At 41.8% G+C, this 12,647-nt stretch overlaps 1 protein-coding gene across 1 annotated transcript; it reads right to left on the reverse strand.

Annotated features, from left to right (window-relative positions):
• Positions 1-5,014: 5,014 nt before the first annotated feature.
• On the reverse strand, positions 5,015-10,305 carry LOC147013970 (tubulin alpha-8 chain). Its single transcript, XM_085851433.1, has 3 exons — positions 10,117-10,305; positions 6,263-6,790; positions 5,015-6,122 (listed from the first exon to the last, which is right to left on the reverse strand). Exons 1-3 carry the CDS (start codon positions 10,183-10,185, stop codon positions 5,826-5,828), a joined length of 894 nt encoding a protein of 297 aa, XP_085707559.1. The 5' UTR covers positions 10,186-10,305; the 3' UTR covers positions 5,015-5,825.
• Between the last annotated feature and the right edge of the window lie 2,342 nt (positions 10,306-12,647).

Consider the following 12,647-nt stretch of genomic DNA (forward strand, 5'->3'; position numbering starts at 1 on the left):
TGCTCAGTTACCTTCTGCGACTCTGCTCGTCGTGTCCGTATAAGTACCCGCTCAAGTGGGCGTGGCCAAACACGTGACTGCACGTGCCGTTGACAGCCTGAACCCGAGCGCTCCCAATAAATAGATGCCCCATCGTTTAAACTTTTACATCTTCATATTTTTTGCCAATGTTGGTTCACCAGCACCAGCCAGAGTGACCACTATATTGGGTAGTCAGTCGATCGAGTCGAAAAAAAAAATTTTCGCAAAATTTTTTTTTGAGCTATTGATCTATCTTCTATTGGGTAGTCGATCCAGTCGAAAAAAAAAAAAATTCTCTAATTTTTTTTTGAAATTTGTTCTACCCTTATTATCAGTTTTTCCGTCAATATGTTTGTCTGTCTTATCTGTCTGTTCGGTCCAGTGCTCCATTAATACAATGGCGATTTCGATGAAACTTGGTTGGAAGGTTCATACCATGACCGAGTTGTGTGCAAATGAGAACCGTTGCTATGGACACCACCGTTGCCTAGCAACGGGACTTTGAATTTTTTGAAAAATCATAAAAAATTTATTTTTTCGAAAATCAAAAATCGGGCCACGAGCGACTGTGGGCAGTACATTCAGCCATATTGTCAAAAATTTCCAGCCGGATCCTATGAAAACTGTCGGAGAAGATGGACTGAATGAACGCTGGTCGAAAACAATAAAAAAATAAACGAAGTTCGTTTCATCTCAGAGACTATGAGTCAGACATACATGAAACTGGTATGGTAGGTTCATGGTATGTCCTAGTTATGTGTGAGGAAGAACCGTTGCTATGGACCCCTCCGTTGCCGAGCAACGGCCAAAAAACCTCTAAATGTGGAAGTATTTTAACAAAAAAACAATCTGCAGCATTAACCCTTGAAGCTAGAATCATGAATTTTCTTGTGCTTAATCCTCAGGTCATTCCCCCATCGGACGGGCCCATCGTGTCAGGTTCTATTGGGTAGGCGACTACCCATGTCCGCCTACCGGCTTGTCTGTGTGTCTGTGTGTCTGTGTGTCTGTCTGTCTGTCCAGAGCATAACTCCGTGCACTTTGATCCTATCTTGATGAAACTTGGCTATGTGTTCGATATCGATGTCTCGTTGTGTTTTCCTGGATGAGGGCATGGCAACACCCATTGTGGACGGAGCCACGCCCCCACAAATAGCCATTTTTAGGGGGTAGTTGGATTAAAAATCTATCTTCTCTTAGGGAATTGACTGAATGGAATGGGTTCTTCGGTATTTGAATATCAAAATTGAATTATATAAAACTTGTCGTTGTCCGATTTTTCATTTTCGGCCCAAGGTCAAGGTCACAAGGTCAAAAACTTAGAAAATTTCGAATTTTGACATAAAAACCATACGACCGCCCAAACTTTGAGAGCGAGGATGACAATAATTTTTATGCATAATCTTGAGGTCATTCCCCACCTTAAGTCTTGAAACCATTTTGCTCTATCTCGAACACCTTGCCCATGGCACCCCCTTCAAGTTTGTTTTTACGCTGATTTCATCAAAGTATGGATAATCCGAGGAGTGCGAAATGCCTTATAGCCTGTATGACGTTATATTGTTCCTGGAATGTTCCAGGGGAAGTTTTGCACCAAAAGTCATGTCTTGACGTTTGACCTTTAAAGGTTATGCAAAGGTCAAATTTTTAAAGTTGTGGGAATCGAACCGGGTTTTCGACCTTCTTCAAAGAACTAACTCCAATATGCTATAGCACGTATCCTGTTTCCTTATTTTAATGTCCACAACATTGTTTTGTGACCTTTAAAGGTTATGCAAAGGTCAAATTTTGAAAGTTGTTGAACGAAACCCGGTTTTCGAAATTTTGCAGCTAATAACGTGTCACTAGTACCACATCATGTTGATCATTTTTATAACTTGGTCAAACATTATCACATTGTCTCATCCTTGACTTCTGAAAAAATCTACATCGTCAAATACCGCTCGTGAACCATCGTCGTCTTCAGACTTGTCTTTTTTAATTTTGTGAACAAACTTTGGTACATCATGGGTGATGAAGGTTGTGGTTAAGTTTCATCGGAATTGTTTATGTTGTTTCTGAGAAGTCAGCAAATACCTCTTTAGGGGGAAACCCCCCCCTTTCAACTCTCTCCAGAGACACCCCCCCACCCCCAGATCTCTACTTTTTAAGGCCAGGAAGAAACTTGGATACATCATTGATGATGATGGTTGTGGTCAAGTTTCATCGAAATTACTTGTGTAGTTTCTGATAAGAAAGCAAATACTATTTTTGGGGGGCAACCCCCGTAGACTCTCTGAAGGTCTATTTATTTTAATGCCATGAACAAACTTTGGTACATACATGGTGATGAAGGTTGTAGTAAAGTTGCATCGAAATTGTATATGTAGTTTCAGGGAAGAAGTTGTAAGTATTTGTGGGCGGACGGACAGACGGACGGACTGATGGACGATGTGCCATCCCATAAGCTCCCTGGAACCAAGTTCCAGGTGAGCTAAAAATAGGGGCAATACCCCTGGGCAATCACCTGGAAGAATAATGATACTGAGGAGGAAATCAACATGTGACGCAATCAGCAAAATGTACCACTGAACCAATGTTATAGTAAATACCTATTTTGGGGACAACCCTCACCTCCCCCTCATGCACCCCCCTCGACTTCGATTTTAAAAAATCGTATGAACAAACTTTGGTACATCACTGGTGTGAAGGTTGTGTTCAAGTTTCATGGAAATTGTGTTTGTAGTTTCTGAGAAGAGAGCAAATACATATTTTAGGGGGCAACACCCCCCCCCCGGTAGAACCCCCGAGACAGCGCTTTTTCTTATACCGTGAACAAACTTTGGTACATCATGGGTTGATGAAGGCTGTGTTCAAGTTTCATCAAAATGTGTGTGTAGTTTCTGAGAAGAGAGAAAATACCTATTTTAGGGGGCAATCCTCCGTAGAACCCCCGAGACAGCACTTTTTCTTTTGCCGTGAACAAACATTGGTACATCATGGGTTGATGAAGGCTGTGTTCAAGTTTCATCAAAATGTGTGTGTAGTTTTTGAGATGAGAGAAAATAATATTTTGGGTGACGAACCTCCCCCCACCCCCCATATCACCCTTAGACCCCGATTTTGTACTGTCATGAAGAAACTTTGGTACATGACGGGTGATGAAGGTTTTGGTCAAGTTTCATCGAAATTTGCATGCAGTCTCGGAGAAGAAAACAAATACATATTTTGGGGGCAAACCCCCCCCCCCACCGCCCCCATAAACTGCCTTAGACCCCAACTTTTTTATGCCATGAACAAACTTTTCTACATAAAGGGTGATGAAGGTTGTGGTCAAGTTTCATCAGAATTGTGTAGTTTCTGAGAAAAAAGCAAATACCTTTTTAGGAGGGGCAACACCCCCCCCCCCAGGTCAGGTCAGGTATGGGAGCACGCGCCTTCGTGGACGAAAGTGAATGGAGGTTGTATTTTTACCCTTTGTTTGTCTGGCTGTTTGTGAGCAGGATATCTCAAAAAGTTGTGGACAGAATTGGAGGAAATTTGGTGGCAGGTTGGGTGTGTGACAAGTACAAATTGAAGGACATTGCAAAATATATATATATATATATATATATATATATATGTATATATATATATATATGTGTATATTGTATACTAATACAAAGTAGAGGCTCATGGAAGAGCTAGAATTAATACACTGAACGGATCAGGGTACAACATGAAAAATGGAACAGTTGAGAGAGTGAGAGAGTGAGAGAGAGAGAGAGAGAGAGAGAGAGAGAGAGAGAGAGAGAGAGAGAGAGAGAGAGAGAGAGAGAGAGAGAGAGAGAGAGAGAGAGAGAGAGAGAGAGAGAGAGAGAGAGAGAGAGAGAGAGAGAGAGAGAGAGAGAGACACCAACAGCAGAGTTGAAGGCCCACATGAGGAAGACTTGGACAAACTATGGGTGTGGGGAGAAATGGGAGCAGGAGAGAATGCATAGGGTCGATACAGAAGGAAACTCTGGAAATTTGAAAGAAGGGATTGGAGTGGGCTGGGTAAACGAGGGAAGAAAAGATTATGGCTTTGGGTTGGGGATGATCTGAGATGGTGGTGATCAGCTGTCTTGAAGACCTGAAGGGAAGAATGAGATTGAAAAGGGTATGGAAGTTGATTCCGTGGGTGGGGTAAAAGAGGAAGGAATGAGTGGAGGTGAGCAGTGATCCTGGATTAAGGTAGTTTAACCAGAAGGGGGTTGATGGTGGACCACGTGTGCCCTGCAGAAACATGGGGATGAGGGCGGGGGGGGGGGACAAAGCATGGAAAGAGCAAAGGGTGCAAAACCAGAAAAGAGGCAGTGGAAGACAAAGAGACCACCGACCTGTCTGTGATGACGAAGTAATAGACCCATCGACTCAGCTTCATCGTGGGAGATTCCAATACTCTTCAACAGTGCCAAACTCTCTCCCTCTATCGAGTGGAGCCTGTGGCTGCTGGTTGCATCATTGGTTGGAATGCGGCTATGCTGCTGATGCAGTGTCCCCCTTACCAGTACACTGGCAGTCATTTTGCCGACCTTGGAAGGATGACAGGCTGAGTCAACCTCCTGGTGTATTTTTTCATTCAGCAGACCAACGGGGCTTGAACTCTGGACCCTAACTCAGGACCCTAACTCAGAACCCTAGGATCCCAAGCCGCCACCCTAACCACGAAGCCAACACCAGGCTTAGCACCAAACTGAGCAAGGTATGAGGCAGGTGGGCCAGCCCAAAGAGGAGAGCAGTACTCCATCAAGCTGCAGATGAAGGCCTTTCAGGTGGATAGGAATTCAGGTGTACCAAAGAAGGACTTTGTACGACGGAGGTTGCCCAGTCGGCAGCTGGCTTTGGAGGCCAACATTGAAATGTGGCTTGTCCAAGAAAGATCATGGCTCATAGTGAGACCCAGGAGTTTGAATGACTGAACTTCCTCAAGAGGATTGTTGAGAAAGTCGTCTGGTGACATCTGATCGTGCAAAATTTGCACATTACGAAGGCATTCTTGAAAGGAACTTTTATTGAAATACAAGTCTATGTTGACATTTTCAGTAAAAATAAAACCAACAAAAAGCAGTGCAATGCAAAAAATTTTCAAAACATTTACTATCAGCAAATAATGAATAAAGCCGTTGTTTGTTGTTTCTGATTAAAAACACATGGGCTGCCTTATTATTTTTGATAGCATTATTCTCATGGAATCTGGATGAAACAGTAAAAGCGGAAGTGGTAATTAACCTCAAAATTTGATATCTTATCACGAAAAACGGTTGCATTGTCACCTCGTTCTTTAATTATGAATAGTCAATGCATGCATCCATACAAGAAATGAATTTAGATGTGTGGGCTTTTTCTTCGCTGCTTTCGTGCGTGCCAGACCTTTATCACTGCAAACAGACTTAAAAACAAGTTTGTACTGACTACACCATAGATAAGTGATTCACTGTGGTCCATTTGATGGCCAGAAAAACCTCATCGTCTCAAGGCTGTTCAGTAACCCTTCCGCTGTCCCACAATACAAATGAGAAGTTACAAGAAGATTCAAGCATGATTAAATTTAAAAAGTTTTCAACCTGGACATCGCACGCATCGTAAATGCATACGAAAAATACGGCAATCCATTGCACCACATTTCTTAACACTAAATAAGAGGGGTTTGCATGTGAAGTCAACAGCAGTAGCTGCTTCATAGAAAAAGAGAAGGTACAACAAAGTACCAACCTGGGTTGTAGAACTAACTAACCTTCAAAACCAACAAAATAAGGTGATGGAACGCACGCTAACCCGTTTTAGACCACGAAAGACATTGAGCACTAATATTCCTCATCACACTCATCTTCTCCCTCCACAAAATCGGCCCCAACTTCCTCGTAGTCTTTCTCCAGGGCTGCCATGTCCTCACGTGCCTCTGAGAACTCTCCTTCCTCCATGCCCTCACCCACGTACCAGTGCACAAAGGCACGCTTGGCATACATCAGGTCAAACTTGTGGTCAAGGCGAGCCCAGGCTTCAGCAATAGCTGTTGTGTTGCTGAGCATGCAGACAGCACGCTGTACCTTTGCTAAGTCTCCACCGGGCACGGTAGTAGGCGGTTGGTAGTTAATGCCAACCTGAAAGAATACGTTGGAGTTAGAGTTACAGCTGACAATTTAAACAAACATCTCAAATCTGGAAAGAAAAGCCAACTCTACCTATAATACATGTCTTTTCATTGTCTTTTTGAAAGTGCGAAGAAACAACATATTGGTACCTTAAAGCCAGTGGGGCACCAATCCACAAATTGGATTGTGCGTTTGGTCTTAATGGTGGCGATAGCAGCGTTGACATCCTTGGGTACGATATCTCCGCGGTATAGCATGCAGCACGCCATGTATTTCCCATGACGAGGGTCACACTTCACCATCTGGTTTGCGGGCTCAAAGCACGCATTGGTTATTTCAGAGACCGATAGCTGCTCGTGGTAGGCCTTTGCCGCCGATATGATAGGTGAGTATGTAACTAGTGGGAAATGGATTCGTGGATAAGGCACCAGATTGGTCTGAAATTCGTTCAAATCAACATTCAGGGCACCATCAAAACGGAGGGAAGCTGTGATAGAGGAGACAATTTGCCCGATGATGCGATTCAAGTTGGTATAGCTGGGACGTTCGATGTCCAAGTTGCGGCGACAGATGTCGAAGATTGCTTCATTGTCCACCATAAAGGAACAGTCAGAGTGTTCAAGCGTAGTGTGTGTAGTTAATATCGAGTTGTAAGGTTCGACTACAGCTGTGGAAACCTGCAAACAGTACATTTATTATTGAAAGTTTTTTTTTGCTCATTATAATGTTATTATGATGGAATATGCAACGATTGAACAGCAACAGTACTCACTAGAATATGTCTATTATACGTATATACAGTACTAAGATTATATTATACGTTTAGCTTTGTCATGCCTCCGGTCCATAATACAAACATGCATTGGTGTCAAAGCCAATGACCAACTGGAAATTTATTGGAGGATTAAACATGACCATTGCAGAGACAGTGCTGCTTTCATTAAATTGGCAAGAAGATTAGGTTTTCAAGTAACAGTTTTCAGCCCTTGAAAATAATGTCACATCATAAACCATCATTGCTTCATCATCATCACCAAATATGGTAGCATCAGCAGTTGCCATGACCCATAGGTGTTATTAAGTATGTGTGATATGCTGCCATACTGTTAATATGAGTTCTCTTACAAGGAACTTCGATGAAGGATGAGGCCATTGGCCCATTATATTGGCCATCAAAGCCTGCACAATTGTGGTCAATGCATGGTTGTTTGTTCATGCTCTCTTCTTTTTAAATACCAAACGTCAAGCAAGGAATCAGCACCTACTATCTTTAAAGTCTTTGCTCTGACTCGGCCAGGGTTCGAACCGCCGACCTCCCAGACTCGGAATGGACACTCCAACCATTATGCCACAGAGTCTGATGACCATCAATTGGTTTGGTTTTCCTTTTCTTTGCTTTATCCTAGCAGAGTGAATGGGAGTGGCGGTGTCCTTTAACAGCCACAATTATTCCCACCTTCTTGTGGAGTCGGTCGGAGAACGTTTTTGGCCCGTCTTTTTCGAACGAGATGTTCAGGCAGGGTGATGATGATAACTCGCCTACTTTACCCGAAAGACACTCTAGGATATTTAACATTTCTTACTAATGCAAGTGGAAGGGACACCCGATTGAATGTCCATCAATGAGACGATGCACTATGATGTATCATTCTGCCTGCAAAACACGAGGATTATAGTTTATAGCTGACCCGAGATTCGAACCCAGACAAGCTCAAGGACGAATATGCACACCCCATATGCTTATTGGTGAACCCAAAAAATCTTTCCTAAGATTAACGACCCATTTTGGTTCAGAATTTTTATGTTTGAAGTCATCCTTCAATGTCTGTGGATTATCCATTCATTATGCAAATTCTATATAGGGGCTATAAATGCATTTACTTTTACTGGCCTTAAATAAAATTTATCCTTTTCTCTTGTTTTCTAAATAGAAATATTTCTACCTAGGAATATCTACAAACGTTTATTTAATTTTGCTTCTTTCTTTGCCTGTAAAAGTTTTTGCAAATTATGCTGCTTTCCATCCACTGTGCATTCATGCTTAAGAGCTGTAGAAAATGACATGCTTGCTGAAATGATGTTGATGGAAACTTTTGCAAACTATAAGGACACTCGGTGGAGCGCATACCTCCGCCACATAATGCCTGATCCATGAGAACATATCGTATCGGGTAGCTTTCACCCTTGTTTTGGGGAAATTTCAGTGAACAAATTAGAAAAACAATGTTGCATTATAGACATTTCAGGGAGATGCGCATAAACATTAATATTTATAAACGGTTGCCAATTGTCATGTGATGGGTGGAAAAAAATTTGGCCCTGTAATTTAGAAGCACGTTAATACAGCAAACGGCTTGGGAATCAGGTGTTATCAAATATATTTTGCTGTAAAACTGATATAGAGAAACCATATTGCCTTTGTAAACCGTGTATCGGCAAGTGGCTTAAGGACTCAAGCAAGCAATCCAATTAAATGGTTGATAAGGAACGGCTGGCCAGCCTGTGGCGCCTTCCATATAGGATCCCTTTAACTTCAATGCCAGTCTTCACAGCGCCCACAGCAGTTACAGAAATTAAATGAATTTGTTGAAATAATGACTTTATCCACAAAAGAGTTGCTGTTTAACGTAGAACAACTCTGGAGACATTGCAAAGTTTAATCGCCCAAGAAATAAACATTGCAGATAATTATAATGCGCTACGTTGCCTGCTCATCTGTGCACATGACATGTTCGCAGGCCTCGCAAACATTATAACTTTATTTTAAAACGTCCATTTTTCACCAGATTTACTTTGATTCCCTGTAGAGCACCTCACGAGCCCTCCAGAAACAGGCACATATTTGGCAGACACTATGGATAAGCAGTCCCTCTGGGGAACAGAGCACGAGGTCCAGCAAGGAATGCATTAAATCATGTTGCTCAATGAAGCTGTTTAATTTTGGCACATTCCTAAATGTATTGTTCACTCAATATAATTCTTCAAACAGTAGAAAAAGATAAGTTTAATGCTTTGGAAATTTCACATTTTCTTGTGTATATTGGGGAAGGAGGGACCATTGCCTTGTTTACTTAAAATTAATAGGTATATAGGTTTAGTTATTAGACTCGTTATTTCTTTAAATTATCAGATTTCACTCCAGATTTCGACACTTATTTAGTCCAGATGATATCCGATCCTCAAAACCGAAATGATATTTTGATGATACAATTTAATTAGTCCATGAGAGTAGATCATGGGAAAATTGCATCATATAATGCATGAAATCGCTGCAAGCTCCTAATTTGAAAACTATAGCACGTACAAAAGTGATGTACCCAGCGACTCGTACCTATGATGAACAGACATTCGATAATATGAGTGAGTAAAGTGAAAACAACAACTTTATCGTTAAGAAATTGCTGCGGCCTGTTCCAAGTCAAGGCATGGTTGAACAGGCCAAAAACATGGCAGCTTCAGACCCCAGCGAGGTAAACAGGGATACGCCTTAAGACCCCAGAGAGCGAGGTGGCCAAGGATGGCGCTTGATAAAGGATATAATTAAATAAGGCTGTTAATTATCTTCAAAAAGGGTGTTTTAATTAACCCAAACACAATCTTCAGTTATGCACTTCCTTGGAGTTTTCTTAGTGTGCATGCAAAGTTTCAGGCTGCTAAGTGTTATGCTTTTGGAGTTATGGAGGAGACACCTGACATTGACACACAACACACACACACACACACACACACACACACACACACACACACACACACACACACACACACACACACACACACACACACACACACACACACACACACACACACACACATTAGTAGTATAGATAGATGATGGTTTGAAGATATCTCAGCCTTCAGTAATCAGCCGAGCTATGTACCACAACTGCCAAAACAAATATTAAGGCTACGAAATTCCAGCAACTTTGGCACTTCTGCAGTGATACTTTAATATGGATTAGATTAGAAGAGCACAAACTAATCATCAAACATAATAGATACTTACCTGTGGTGCTGGGTACACAGAGAATTCCAGTTTGGCTTTCTTGCCATAGTCAACTGAAAGCCTCTCCATAAGCAATGATGTGAATCCAGAGCCGGTGCCACCTCCAAAGCTATGAAAAATTAAGAACCCTTGCAGGCCAGAGCAAAGGTCAGCCTGAAAAATGCATAATTTGATAAATCAGGATAGCGAAATGAAAATACTACCTATGCACTCCAGAAACCCAAAACCCATGGATTTTTTTTCCTCCATCCGTTTTGTATGGAGAGAATAGGATTGCTTTGTCAGGTGACCACCTGCAGAGCGCACACCCAGATATAACTGACCTCAACACATATCATGGGTTTGCTTATAGGTCATGATAACGAATAGTGAAGAGGCCAATTAACTACTTACTTAAGTAACAGGACCTTTCTCACAATACTGGAAATGATAATTAAAAAGACACTTTATTCAACAATCAGCATGGTGATCCCACTCGATTTATCTAACTACTAATCTTACCCTAAAGTTACATTAAGCAATATGGTAAACAGTCTTAAATATTTCACTTCATTGCAGAGAATATTTAAAGTACAGAATCCAAAGAGTGAATGAAGCATAAATGACAGAATAATGCACAACAAAAGCTGAAATGGCAATTTTCCCAAGAGACATTTATAACAAGGAAATATCAAAATGAAGGACTTGTATGATTGAATTGGCAAGGTACTATGTAGAGACGAAGCCTTTTAGTAAGTGACCCATTTGTAAATTAGAAAAAGTGTACTTTGTGTCGCAGATAAAGCCCAAATGCTGGTGCCGTCGTTCAAATCGTGATAGAAGCATGAAATTAATCATGAGTAGGAGCAATTTTCCAAAAACCCATTGGCATCAAAAATATTTTTTTAAATAAAAAAAAGAAGATGAATGGGCCTAAAAACATGTGCTTTTAGCCTCCTTTCCATTTCTGATGTCTTTCTCACTTTTACCTTATTTTCACAAAGGTGGCCCTCGTTTGGAGGAATGTATATTTAACGTCTTAATGTCTAATAGATCTTGCATTGCTACAAAAAGAGGACTCAATCAGGGCAAGATGATACATTCCATTATTAGGGGGAAGGTTTTCAATATTGGGGGTTGAGTCTGAAATTGGTATGTGTAACCTCTAAGGCAAATTGTGTGTTTACAATCGAGATTTGTCATGCATTTGCCTTCTTCGCACATTCAACTTCCCTGTCACGACCGATGCCGCTGAAACATGGACCACCACAAAAAGAGACAAGTTGAGAATGCAGGCTTTTGAAATGTAGTGTTGATGATGGAAGGTTCGGATTCCCTGAATCTCAAGGAGATAAAATAATTCCATCCTCCGGACCCTTGACCATCCCATTTTGCTTGATGCTACCATCCTCCACCAAACTGGTCTACTTTGGTCACATTATGAGGTCCCAACACCACCTCGAGAAATCTCTGATGACAGGAATAGGCAGTGGAACTCGTAGAAGAGGGAGACCGAAATCAAAATGGCTGACCTAAGTGAAGTCAGCAACGATGATGAAAATCAATGACCTCAAGGAGACAGTGAAGGACTGTTGTAGCTGGAAGGCACTGACCTGGAGGGTCTCCAGCAGTTGACCACGACTCGGCTGCTCAAGGTAACCAGGTGACTTTTACATTCCTATAACTACATAAAGTATATTCAACGATTTTATGACATAATATAATAATCCTGAGTATCCTAAATGTAAAATCACGGAGCAAAACATAACGACACCATCAACTAGCCAATGGGAAAAAATACCACCATAAAAATGCATGAAAAATTCCCATTTTCATAACAATATGGACCTTTGGAGAATTCTTTTTCTTCTCTTCCTCTTCCCTTTAAAAGGGGGTGAAGTCCGAAGGCATCAAGCTTTTGCCCTTACTTGACCACGATACTCCTCCACCTCCATCTGTCGTTAGCCAGCTCTCTCCACTCTCCAACCACCCCTACCTTACTGATATCCCTTCTCACACGATCTTCCCATCTCAACTGTGGTCTCTCTCTCTTCCTCCTACCTTGTTCCCTCAACTTATTATATCCACTCTTTTGGCCATTGTCTCTTCCCTCATCCGCACCAAGTGTCCAGCCCATCACAGTGGCATTTCACCAACCTCCCGGTCAAGCTCATCTGCACATCAATTTCCTCCCTCAGTTTTTCCATCCTCCTTCTATCCACCCTCTTCACTCCCACAGTTCTCCTGACCCAAGTGTTCTCGCAAACCTACAGCCTCTGGTGTTGTCTCTCTGTCAGTGCCACCATCTCCAGACTCTAAATGTAGGCCGACATTACACATTACACAGAACCTTCCCTTTCAATTTCCTTGATATCTTTCTGTCTGCCATTACTCCCTCCACGCATTCGCACCGATCCAAATCCTCCTCCACACCTCGGCCTCGGACTTAAAATCCCCGGTCACTGTTCTTCCCAGATCTTCAAACGTATTTCCCTGTCTGATCTCCTTACCCTGTAACCCGATATTCATTTATTTTCTCTGCCACCAAATAC

This window comes from Eptatretus burgeri, chromosome 13 (genome assembly GCF_056783735.1).
Source record: "Eptatretus burgeri isolate ZD-2024b chromosome 13, Ebu_testis_v1, whole genome shotgun sequence".
Lineage (NCBI taxonomy): Eukaryota > Metazoa > Chordata > Myxini > Myxiniformes > Myxinidae > Eptatretus > Eptatretus burgeri.

Coding starts and splice junctions, on each gene's coding strand:
- LOC147013970 (XM_085851433.1), bottom strand. CDS start 10,185: ATGGAGAGGCTTTCAGTTGACTATGGCAAGAAAGCCAAACTGGAATTC. Junction 6,791..10,116: donor CTGTGTACCCAGCACCACAG/GTAAGTATCTAT, acceptor TACTGTTTGCAG/GTTTCCACAGCTGTAGTCGA. Junction 6,123..6,262: donor GGTGCCCCACTGGCTTTAAG/GTACCAATATGT, acceptor GTATTCTTTCAG/GTTGGCATTAACTACCAACC.